Here is a 13353-nt window from a genome sequence, read left to right on the forward strand (position 1 = left end):
TATAATAAACTGGGTTTGTGAATTTTGTATGAAAGGGTTAATCCTCAGAGAACACTTTAGTGTATTATAATTCGTACTGTATATAATTTGCGATAATTGTAGTATATTGGTACAGTCACTTAACCCCAAAAAAGATAACAATGACAATGTTGAAATGTAAAAGTACGTAGAACCTTGTTTTTCATGCCTTATTTTTCGCAATTGAACTTTTCGTTTAGATTTACCTTACCATAAAAATTTCAATACGAACAACCCAGGAACAAATTACATATACTATTGGAGTAAGCAAGAGTTACTTTAATTGATTCGCACTTGCTCTGTAAAACTAACCATTGTCATTTGCTATAAACCCAACAAACTTTGCCTAATATGGAGGTTTATTTTTTACCCCGATGCTAAGCTCTGTCTAGATTACCATGTGACAAAAAAGATGTGATGTGCCCATATATGGATATACCTTATTTGTGCATATCTCACTACTATATTTGTGCATATCACTACCATATTTGGGCACATCAAACATTTTTTTGTCAAACTAGTTTGATTGATAGTGTAGACAGAGCTTTATTCACAATTAAATGGTGTTGAAATGTGCTGCTCTGTAAATCAATAAACTGTATGTGTTCACTTCCTATGATAATAAATTATATGTTTCCCTAAATTATTAATTTATAATGTTGTGAAAAGAAAGGTTTTGTTAAGCCTAATTATTGCAACCTGTGTTGCACTAAAGGTTGACATTAATTATAAATATGTAATTATGCAAAGAGTATGGTATGCGAAAATCTTGTTGCTTCATCTTTTGTTAATTTGCATTGCTAGCCTTTCCAAGGAAGCCCAGCACTGCTTGTCCAACCCCTGTTGCCCTCTACCAACTGACAAGACACACCTGCCTAGGCCTGGGGTAAAGGATTACCATTTAATTTCACTTTTATTAGAAAGAATGCAGAAAACCTCTAAAATAAACTTAAAGAAAATATTACCGCTCAGTTTTTAGAAAAATGTGGTGTTAATAATAGACAATTAGTCAGTCAGTGGCTTCTTTTATATTTCCTGCTGTAGACAAAAAAAAGATTCAAATCGATAATTGCAAGTGAAATTTCATTCAAAATAAAAACAGATTCGGTAGATCAGTCCCTCATTTTATTTCAAGCTTAGCAAACTCTGTATATGTCAACAAGATCTAAAGGGAATCCCGGAAGGTATGGTACAGTTGTATCAAAGAGAAAAAGGTTGATGACACCCAATATACAACCAATTCTAAAAAGAGATTAGATCAGATTAGTAGATTATTTTAAGATTAAGATATTTAATTTATTGTTATTCATTGTATTTAGATACTGTATGGGTTCCATTAAAGTACCAAATCATGTATAACAAAATGGAAATTTAGAAGGAAATATATAAATATTACTTTTAGTTCATGTCACCCAATTAGATTATTTTCTTATCTTCTGAATCAGAGTTGAGCTTAACAGATTAGCATGTATTCTATATTTGAATATGAATTTATGTACAGGCACCGTACAAATCGATACAATGGATTGTTAGTGAGCTTTTAAAGTATTAAAATTAAAGCCGACGTGTTTACGCCTTTATAACGAAAAGGTAGCTAATTTAAAAGGGGTAAATGTTTTATTGTGTTGGCAAGACAATACTGTACGACCTACTGTAGCCTACTATAAAATAAAACGCTAGACTTGCCAAAGAAATTGAAAATTCATTAATGTTGCTTAAATTGCTTTTCTATTTGTATAAAGAAAGTAAGACATTTTATCTGAACTTTCAGTGTTTTTCCATATAAACTTTCCTTATTTCAATTTTTCAATCATAGTATTTGAGTATTTCTCTGTGAATTACAGCAGTGTTATTTTAAGATAATAGCCAGCAGGAGTTCTTTGCCCTAAGCTTCACCCCTATTGATTGGCTTTTCACAGTCCTAGGAACCTCTGGATTTGACATTAACCACCGGTCCTGGTTGACTACCAATACAATAGTTTTTAGTCAATGCTCCTACAAATATGTTTTTTTACATATAATTCATAATTCAAAGCTTTGGTATCTATGTTGTATATATCTACGAGAGTTATGATATGCATGCCCCTAGCACCACATTTGAAGTTTAAACCCTCCCAGCTTGTTTTCTCTTGGATTTTACTGTATATCGGAAAACAAAATAATTACCAGTTAGATAGTATGTATACGGCTACGATGATGTATATCTTATGAAATTTTATATAATTTTTTTTCTTTCAGACTTTCATTTTTACTGACGAAGAAGATGATGAATATGAATTAAAAGCATGTAAGATTTTCACAATTTTTTATTTTTTTAAATTTTTTAATCAATAATGAAATAATTAATACCAGACGCATAGTGAATTATAAACAAACATTAGTTATGAATTATACTGGAGAATAGTAGAATTGTTTATCCTATATTTATTCATATTATAATAGGGAGGTTTCGCAACCTTACGAATACGATAACAAAAACGGATACGTCATACATTTGTGAAACTTTTGAGCTGATCCCCATTTCATATTCGTAAAGCGTATTCGTGTTGACGAATATCACCCGTCATATTCCTAACTACAAAACGAGTATAGTTTTTGATCTATTTGCACATTTTGCATTTGAATCAGGAATGATTCATAATTATAATATAATTATAGATTTATTGAAAGTAATTTACTAAAGTAATTTACTAAAATGCAAAGTCAATTTTGATAAATAGCAGTTTTTAAAGTCCTCACACTCGCTTTGATGTTACGCTAGGCCTAGGCAGGCAAGCACCAAGCAACACGTACCTGCGCTTCGCTCAAATTTACCGCAGTCATATTTTAGACGCACCCTCAATATTTCGTTGCCATGCGAAACAGATTTTTTTATGGCTTACGAAAACGAATACGTGTGTGTGACGTATCCGTTTTCGTTATCGTATTCGTAAGGTTGCGAAACCTCCCTAATATAACATTTCCTCCTCTGAAAATGACAATTGTTATATTGCACAGAGATGTAGAAGAAATTATCAAAGTTTATAAACAGATCTGTCTATGCACTACAAAGATGATATAATACTTATATTTAATTTGATTGTAACTATGAACAATCATAAAACATTCAATAGATTGGCCGCTATCAGGGTCAAAATAACTGTAACAGTTAGCCGTATCTGTAATTATAAATACCCATTATTATAATATTGACAAATGACAATCAGGTTTCCACTTTCATTTTCGTATACATTTCATATTTCAGTACTTCAATGTCTGGTTTTTGGCTAATCTCAATTTCATGTTTATCTTTTCCTCTTTTGTTCTTATGACTTATTTATCAGAATTAAGATAGAGTTAAATTGCAGTTTATCAGTGTTGGTACATTGCGGTTAGCTGTATTCTGCGGCTGTAGCGCGTCCTAACAACAGAGTTATATCGCTGTTCTTAATGACACAGAGTTTTAACATACAAAAACATATAAAACGTGATTAATTCTTGTGCAAATAAAAGTACCTTTTGACTATCAAACTAATGAATCTGATAATGATGTAAAATAATCGGCTACTACTGTATAATACATAATGTAGGCGGATCTAAGGAGAGGGCCCAAGTGGCCTATGCTCACTAAATTTAGAAACTTAACAATGCAAAAGATAGGACATAATTTATTAGGTTCAGTTTAGTGTTTCATACCACAGGTCTATATTAATAGTGTATTATTACTACATTTATTGTAATGTAGAATAATGGAACATGCCTGTTAAGCCAATTATGTTATAGGATACAGATTTCAATTAGCTCAACCAAGTAACACAACCCATTTCTCAAGAGATTTTAATCGTTTTGCAACTCTGCATGAAACTTAGAACATCAACATGAGATCATTAAAATAAATAATTCACCGGATGACTGCTTGTTATTAGATGTTATTCTCTGTGCTGGTGGTACACACTGGGTATAAACTAATAACTAAGCATCGTTCACCATTTTCAATTACCAAATTACAGTCTGAAACCACACAAAATTTAAGAATATTAAAAATGAAAAAACTGTTTTTTACATAGATTGAGGTTGAAATACAACAAACGAAATACATCTTTTACCCTTAAGTTCTGTCTACACTATCAAACTAGTTAGACAAAAAAGTTTGATGTTCCCAAATATGGTAGTGATATGCCCAAATATGGTAGTGATATAACATCATGTCCATATATGGGCACATCTCCTTTTTGGCACATTAAGTTTGATAGTGTAGACAGAGCTTTAGAAACACTTTTCTTGTTCTACCTTATAAAACATTCAAATCATTTGTTTTCTTAAATTTGTCTATATTGACAAATTGTCTTTATTCTTCTTATAATACTTTGTACTTATTATATTGTATAGGAGACCTTTCAGTTTTAATAATCATTGTAATGTAATATTCAAATCTGTTATTGGGTTGTTTGATGTTTGCTTTCTGGCCGCTGGGTGTATATACAGTATTGTACGCTCTTTCTAAACGTGTTGCCTGTAGGTGACAAACAAAAACAAGTTATATTTACTTTCTCTGTTTGTTTCTTGATAACAATCAGGTTTTATGATTGAGTGCTGTTTTGTAATGTCCCTATTACGCTAATGTAAACTAAACGTGATATCATTCCCATATTTCACACGGTTCAAATGTGTACACCCTGTTTTTGTAAAGCTCTGTCTACACTATCAAACTTTATGTGATGTGCCCATATACAGTATGGACACGTTGATGTAATTCCACTACCATATTTGGGCACATCGCTACCATATCTGGGTACAAAAGCTACCATATTTGGGTACAACACACTTTTTTTGTCAAACTAGTTTGATAGTGACTAGTGTTAGTTTGACAGAGCTTTATACCATTAAGTTTGAAATCATCAAAGTATAAGTATGGAAAGAGCATTTATGAATAATGTACTTTTATTTAGATTTTTCACGTTTATAAAACTTTGTTTTTGAAATGTCTTGAGTTAAAAAAAACTTAAAAAAGGTTTCTAAAAGTCAATTCATTCAAAGCAATTTGGAATCTTCTGTAAACCTTTAATAATTAATACCCTTTCCACCAGTAAAATCACTACCATCAGAGCATGGAGGTATATACCTCCATGATCAGAGGGTGTACCCTGAAGCCTATAGTGACTTTTGTTTATTTGTTATTCACAGCTTTTAAAGAAATATTATAAGACTGTTTTGTTTGTATTTAATATCCTGTACATATTAAGTAATATGATTTTCTTCTTTTTAGATGGTCATCTCATTGTCAGCAACTGTTCAGCAAGGCATTCACGGTAATTATACTGTAGCTGGGTGTAAGGGGAAGTAAATACAAAATTCCCAAACCACATTTTGGAAATCCCAGTGGGTTGGGCGCTTACACAATGGTTATATTCATCATCATTACTGATTATGTTATCACAGTTTGATTTACACAGGGAAGTTTACTGTACATAAAGTACAAAATACAATATAAAATGTTAATATACATTGACGTACATAAATCAGATTGCTAAACAGGCTTTTACTTTACAGAATTGATAATGTTTTATTTTCACAATTTTGGCAAAATCATTGAAACTTATATTTAGCCAATGTTTGTATTATGGTATAAAATAAAGGCAAAAATCTGTGTTTACAATTATATTATTAATGGACAGCTGTGGAAAGTATAACTTAAATGCCTTCTAAATAGTGATGAAATCCTTGCTGTAATGTTTTTCGTGTGGGAATATGTTTTGGGAATTAAGCGGCAATGATATGCCTCACATTCCACACTTCATCAACATTGTTTGGTAATGGCATTAGTATTGATAAATAAACGAGGTGGATGGAGTTCAGGCGCCTAATTACCATAAACTGTCAATTAGATTTTGGGAGCCTTGTGTCCACTCTCCTTGTATCATACCAAATATGGAATGCAGAGGTAGGATATTCAAATCAAAGTCAAATCAATTGTTGATTTGTTCCACTTTTCTACTGTAATGTTAAATATTGCCCAACCTGCTGGTTCCGGTTCCAGCTACACCACAAACAAGTCTTAACCCATTCCCTGTATTGTTCCTCGAAAGTATGAAAAATGTAGATTAATAAAATCAGACTTTAAATGGGCCATTTTGTAGTTTTAATCAACTTACAAAATAAAAAAAATAAAAGAAAAATATAATGTTTTCACTTATAAAATGACAAATCAAACGGTTAAATTCAACCCATTGACTGGCAGCCAATTTGACTATTTTTGCTTTAAATTAGTTTTTCAGGTAAAAAATTTTTGTGAATAACTATGGGACATTAAAATGGCATATTCAACAAAAACAAATTTAAAAATTATATATCTTTAATACTATCTATGCTACACTTTTATTTGTTTTTTATTTATTTAATTTCATGGAAATTATGTTTTTCAGGCAAGCTCTTTGCTGTAAGATGGCAGCTATGTATGATATGTATTTAGAATCTAATAAAAGGTAAGAATTAATTAATTAAAACAGCCACTAGATTTATAAACTATTAAAACATAAGGTTAAATAAAGGTCTGTTATATAGTTACCTTTAAAATAGTTTGTTATAGTTTCTTAAATGTCATCACATATTTTGAAATTGTTACCAGAAGTTTTCATAAACCAATAATTAATATTTTTCTTAAATCAAAAACTTTTTTTAAGAGAGGAAGTTGATAATGATAGAATTATTCTAGTTTGACATTTAGACCCCAGCTTTCCATGCCTAATGAATTCAGCTCTTTGTTTAGGCCCAACAACTGCTCCTTTGAGGCTGTTAAAATAACATGATTTATGGGCCCAGTTGCTTTAAAAACTGGCTTGTCCTGACAAGTCTTTCATATATGTCCAGCCTAATGTTATTTCGTCGCATGACAAGCCTAATCTGTGACCCACCGATGATAGATTACTCTCCAGTGATGTTGATTTTAAATGAACTTGGTAGGCTGAGTTCAAATTCAACAAACTCTCGTTATCCGAATGAGGAATTGTTATGTTTTTGGCATAATTAAATTAGGAAGTCTTATCATCAAGGCCTTTGAATATATTTTGTAATCCCATTTTATGTTATTCCAGTCTAATATAACAATATTAAAATGCAATTTATTTTATGTTTGCAATAAATTATGCCATTAAATATTTTATGTTATCATATTAAGATAATTAATTTAGAAATATCAAGAAATTGAGTGTAATATTATCTTTACAGAAAAGGTTCCCCTAAAACGTTTTAGTTTAAAAACTGTTAAAAAATGTCATGGTTCTTGTTCAAAATGTGTTTGCAAGTTCACGTGAACTGGTAACATGAATTATTCAAATATGAACACACAAAAGATATAATATTCTGGTGGCTGACAAGTTCAACCACAATTTGCTAGCTTAATCACAAGAGTTACGAGTATTTAAACTGTTTTTGTCTTTTGGTAATAAGATGGAATTCTCATGTCTATTCAAATATACCAAATGCATGCACGATTTAAGATCAGTCCTTAGTGGCCGTCTAAAACTTTAAAGTTCGGCTTTTTCGTTTAATCCCTAATAAATATACCAAATTGTTGTCATATCTACGGTGATGGACAATAAGTTGAGCATGTGCTTTGGGATCTGTACTTAAAGGGCAACTCTACAATTGGAATTTCTAATTCTTTAATAATTACTGACATTATTATATATTTTTCTTTTTTTGGAATACTAAATTAGTTGAGCTCCGTAGTATAACTTTTTTAAAGGGCAAGTATAAGTTGAAATGTCTCTATAAATATAATCCTCGCAATCTCATTTAAAGAATATAAATTTAGTTTAAAATGCTTCAACTAGAAACACATTTGAAGTATTTTTCTGAAGATATTTTCATTTATATATTTTTTGAGGTGGTTTTTTTTGGTCATTGTTATTAAAACTGCTACATTTTCTCTATATATTTATCATTTTAGGTGGTATTACATTTTTTTTTAAACTATTTTAGTAACAAAAACGAAAAAAGACAATTATGCATGGTAATAAGATTTGTTTTACATTTTATTTGAATAAATATTTTTTTTTAATTTCAAATCAAAGGTGGTTTTGCCATGTAGATGACGACAATTACTTGAATGTAGTCCAACTAGTAAAACTGTTAAATAAATATAAACATACAGATGATATATACCTTGGAAGAACAAGTCTGAACCATCCAATAGAAGCGACTGATAGAAATACCCCAGATATGGTAAGTAACGTGTCCACATTTGCTGCAGTTACTGCAGTAAGCATACTTTATTCTGGTTTGCTTTGAGAAGTTTTAAGCAAACACTTGTAAAATTTAGAACGGTTGATAAAGTAGTGTAGATAAAAAAAAGGTGTGATATTGGTAGTGATATGGTTAAATATGGTAGCGATATGACATCATCATATCCATGGGCACATCCCATTTGTTGTCGCATAAAGTTTGATAGTGTAGACAGAGCTTAAAATTATTCCACTGATGACATTCAACAAAACTTGATACAATAATAAAAAATAAAAGATCTATTTTATTTTTTAATTTCAGAAAAAAGTAAAGTTTTGGTTCGCAACTGGAGGTGCAGGATTTTGTTTAAGTAAAGCCTTAGCTCTAAAAATGAAAACATATGCAGGGTAAGTATCCTACATTAGTACATGGCCCGGGATTTTAACACATGTCATGAGGTAACAATGAGGATGAAGTCAGAGCTGTCTCATGGTGATCATGGGCGGATTGCTATAAAACAGTCTTAACTGATGGTATTAACTCCCCGATTAAAGCCGGCTTTATTAGATAGGGGGGCCTTACTAAAGACCACTGTTAGACCATTGCTATAAAACAGTCTTAGCTAAGACCGCATATAGTAACACATTGAGGGTGTACACTTTATGCGTAGTTTACCAAATAACCTAATGGTTGTCATGCTTGTTCAAACGCAATCATAAGTCTATAGAATAAAATCACCGTTATTATTGATTTAACACTTAAAAGTAGTTTAATTGGTTGTCTTTTACGATAAATAATACGTAAACGCAACAAAAATAGAGGTTTAAGACTGTTTTAAGACTCCTTCGAGTAGGCTTTGATTTTAAAGGCCGTTTTCAGGTTAGACCGCGGTATAGCAATGTTCTATAATAAAGACTAAATGCTTATAGCAATCCGCCCCTTTTCCCAAATTGAAAGAGTACAGTGTAATGCATTTGATGTGCAGAATTTGTCTTTATGTCGATATGCCCTCCTTAACCCCAAATTAATATATGCTTTTACACATACAGTAGTACAGTAGGTCTTGTAGCCTATAGCCAGAGGATTCAAAGAATCTTCCCTTTTTGGCAAAGTGCCTTTTAAACTAGAGACTATGCAGCAGAAAAAATTATAGAAAATGGGCATAACTAGCCTAGATGGAGACGGATAAAATCTTCCCTGTAAAAAGCCTCACTACAGCTTGGTCTGATGTTAATAATATGACATTCCTTTGATTTATTATAGAGGGGGAACGTTTAAAAGTGTGTGCAATAGAATACGCCTACCAGACGATGTCACTGTTGGCTTTATATCAGGTTTGTATACTCAATTATTTTCAAATTCAGTAAAACATTTGTTATGAATATTATAATATGGAAACAAGGAATTTAGGCCCTGTTCAGACCCATGGCGTTAGACCGTTTTAGCGTACGACGCTAAAAGAATGTGTGTCTGAACAGTTGGGGATTAGCGTACAACGCGTCGTACAACGGTTGTAGCGTTGTAGTGGAAAACGGTTGATAGTACCGTTTTAGCGTACGACGCTACTGTAAGTCAACGTTGTATCCAATCAGAACGTTTCCTGTTATGACGCGATACAAGGTTTGACCTAGTCTGACATCTTGTATCGTCAATGTGTGTGAGATGGATTTCAATAACACAAAAAGGCCAGAATAAATAAGGCCTAACTACACTACAAATACAACTGTTACAAAGGCTACAAACTACTATCAACTGATTACCATTATATTTTCTAACAAATGACATAAATACATGCACCTTGTATTTAAACATAGGGACTACGATCCCATCCGCTTTTAGGCCTAGCTAGGCCTAGAGCCATTCACGCATTTCATTCAAGCTAAAAACTAGCGTGGGACATCAAGTCACTCATTCATACAAGGCAGACTAGACTGGACAAGTTTAATGCTGAAAACCCCCTAACTCCTACAAAATTCAGTAAACAAACAAGGGGAGCTGTGTCCCTTTTATTAGCAAGTTAAGGGTTATTTTCAACCGACTGGAACAAAGAATATATATCTTTGACTGGACTGGATTGACTAATCACAATCAATTTTTTCTTCATCATAAGGAGGCCTGCTTTATTTTCGTAACACAAGAGCCTGGGGAAAATGTTTTTTAATAAATAATACAAAATAAAAACAATAGAAACAGAAATTTGGCTTTACTATATTTTTCTTAAATAATGCTGAGGTATGTTTTATTTACGGCAAATTTTGTCATAATTGTAGGGCTGAGATCTAGGCCTATATACAGTGGAAATAATGATGAAAACACGTGGGTAAGAGCACATGAATATGCAACTAGAAACAACCTGAATGACGTACTTCCGTTGTAACGATAATCGTACGCTATGGGTCTGAACACCTCGTTTTTTTCTCTGCGGTTTGTAACGTGACCTTGCTAGTAACGTTGTACGCTAAAACGGTCTAACGCCATGGGTCTGAACAGGGCCTAACGGTCTAACGCCATGGGTCTGAACAGGGCCTAACGGTCTAACGCCATGGGTCTGAACAGGGCCTAACGGTCTAACGCCATGGGTCTGAACAGGGCCTAACGGTCTAACGCCATGGGTCTGAACAGGGCCTAACGGTCTAACGCCATGGGTCTGAACAGGGCCTAACGGTCTAACGCCATGGGTCTGAACAGGGCCTAACGGTCTAACGCCATGGGTCTGAACAGGGCCTAACGGTCTAACGCCATGGGTCTGAACAGGGCCTTAAACGGTCTAACGCCATGGGTCTGAACATGGCCTTAAACGGTCTAACGCCATGGGTCTGAACAGGGCCTAACGGTCTAACGCCATGGGTCTGAACAGGGCCTAACGGTCTAACGCCATGGGTCTGAACAGGGCCTAACGGTCTAACGCCATGGGTCTGAACAGGGCCTTAAATTAAGAAAACTAACAAAACCAAAACATTTTAAATGTTTATAAATAAACTTTCTTTATTTGTACATACACATGCTCTGCTATCATCTTTCCATCGCCCACTCCTTACTACATTTACCAGATTCACAGATCTTATAGCTAAAACGGTCTAACGCCATGGGTCTGAACAGGGCCTAACGGTCTAACGCCATGGGTCTGAACAGGGCCTAACGGTCTAACGCCATGGGTCTGAACAGGGCCTAACGGTCTAACGCCATGGGTCTGAACAGGGCCTAACGGTCTAACGCCATGGGTCTGAACAGGGCCTAACGGTCTAACGCCATGGGTCTGAACAGGGCCTAACGGTCTAACGCCATGGGTCTGAACAGGGCCTAACGGTCTAACGCCATGGGTCTGAACAGGGCCTAACGGTCTAACGCCATGGGTCTGAACAGGGCCTTAAACGGTCTAACGCCATGGGTCTGAACATGGCCTTAAACGGTCTAACGCCATGGGTCTGAACAGGGCCTAACGGTCTAACGCCATGGGTCTGAACAGGGCCTTAAATTAAGAAAACTAACAAAACCAAAACATTTTAAATGTTTATAAATAAACTTTCTTTATTTGTACATACACATGCTCTGCTATCATCTTTCCATCGCCCACTCCTTACTACATTTACCAGATTCACAGATCTTATAGCTTATAATAATATAAAATGTTCATCACATTATACAGATAATTTAGTCATTAAACTAATTTTATAATATAAGTAGTACTTGAGATCTAAAGCATATTTTAGGTCATCTGCAAGACTTTTTTTTTTATTGGGTGTTAATATTAAAATTATTACAATTGGCAAATATAGTGTTGTACCAATTTTCTCTAAAGCTCTGTCTACACATCAAACTAGTTTGACAAAAAAGTGTGATGTGCCCAAATATGGTAGTGATATGCCCAAAAAAGGTAGTGATATGACATCTTCATGTTGATATATGGGCATATCACATTTTTTTGTCGCATAAAGTTTGATAGTGTAGACAAGGCTTAATACAAAAATATTCAGATATAAAGGGGCAATTGAATTAAATATTTTTTACATAAATGGGCTTCTTTGTCTGGAATATTAGAAGTAGGTTGGTCTTCTCAGTTGGGGTAACTTTTTTTGTGCTCGCATATTTTCATGTCATTACCGTTTATAGATTTTACTTTAAACTTCCATTTGTTTTTTGTGTTAGGATATGTTTTAAATACAAAGTGACAAGAATATAAGAACGTTTATTTGATTAGTTTAACTAGGTGTTAATAAATAGGAATTAAGTGTAGTGTAAGTAAGTACATTGCTCATCATAATATGATCATGAAATAACAATGACGTTGTACTTAACAATTTAAATTTAGATATTTGAAAAGTAAATATTGTATAAAGAGGACCGTAATTTTTTGTTGTTGCTTTTAACAAATGGGTATGAATATGATAATAAATTGAAAGAAATTTGAGATAATGATAATAATAATAATAGCTCATTCTTCTATAGCGCATATAAGCAAGCTCTCATTTTTTGGGATCAAACACGTATGAAAACATACTCCCATAATTCAGCTAGTAATCAGCGCAAATTACTGTAATCTTGGCAGCAGAAACAGAATCAAGGTTTATTTATTCTATTAAACTCACATCTAATAATAATAATAATAATAATAATAACTTTATTGTTTCTCTTTTATAACAGAGGCACAATTCTCAAGAGATGTGCAACAACAAAAAAAATAAATATGGACTTATCTTACTACACAATCAAATACAAACATTATCAATTATTACATTAAAAAGTATATACACATTAGGTTATAAAAATACATTCAATACATTTGAGCGAAAAGTAAAAGATTGTGATATGGACGGATATTATAAATTTCGTTGCGTTCTTTCCATGCAGTTGTTAAAAATAATTTACAATATTTGTCAAAGATGTTACTTGCTAATACATAGTTAATATTGTTTATACATTGGATTTGATATTCTTCATGAATTTCTAGGTCGTCAAAAAAAAGGTGATATTTAAGTTCAGGTGAGCTTGACATGAATAAGTCCCATATTTTATGCAAATCATTGTTGCATAGATCTTCTTTAGTAATTTACTCTCTGTACATTAGTGTCCAGGATGAGAAAGTTAACCTATATACAGCTCAAAAACTGTTTTGAGGAAAATCCTGGTACTATG

At 33.0% G+C, this 13353-nt stretch overlaps 1 protein-coding gene across 1 annotated transcript in view; it reads left to right on the top strand.

Moving 5' to 3' along the window:
* The window catches only part of LOC140061280 (beta-1,3-N-acetylglucosaminyltransferase radical fringe-like), a 29945-nt gene that overhangs the window by 11114 nt on the left and 5478 nt on the right, over positions 1 to 13353 (top strand). The window contains exons 2-7 of the mRNA XM_072107791.1: positions 2257 to 2305; positions 5264 to 5306; positions 6420 to 6479; positions 8070 to 8220; positions 8542 to 8627; positions 9484 to 9554. Coding sequence (XP_071963892.1) covers positions 2257 to 2305; positions 5264 to 5306; positions 6420 to 6479; positions 8070 to 8220; positions 8542 to 8627; positions 9484 to 9554 — 460 coding nt within the window. The remainder of the gene's footprint in view (positions 1 to 2256; positions 2306 to 5263; positions 5307 to 6419; positions 6480 to 8069; positions 8221 to 8541; positions 8628 to 9483; positions 9555 to 13353) is intronic.

This window comes from Antedon mediterranea, chromosome 1 (assembly GCF_964355755.1).
Source record: "Antedon mediterranea chromosome 1, ecAntMedi1.1, whole genome shotgun sequence".
Classification (NCBI taxonomy): domain Eukaryota; kingdom Metazoa; phylum Echinodermata; class Crinoidea; order Comatulida; family Antedonidae; genus Antedon; species Antedon mediterranea.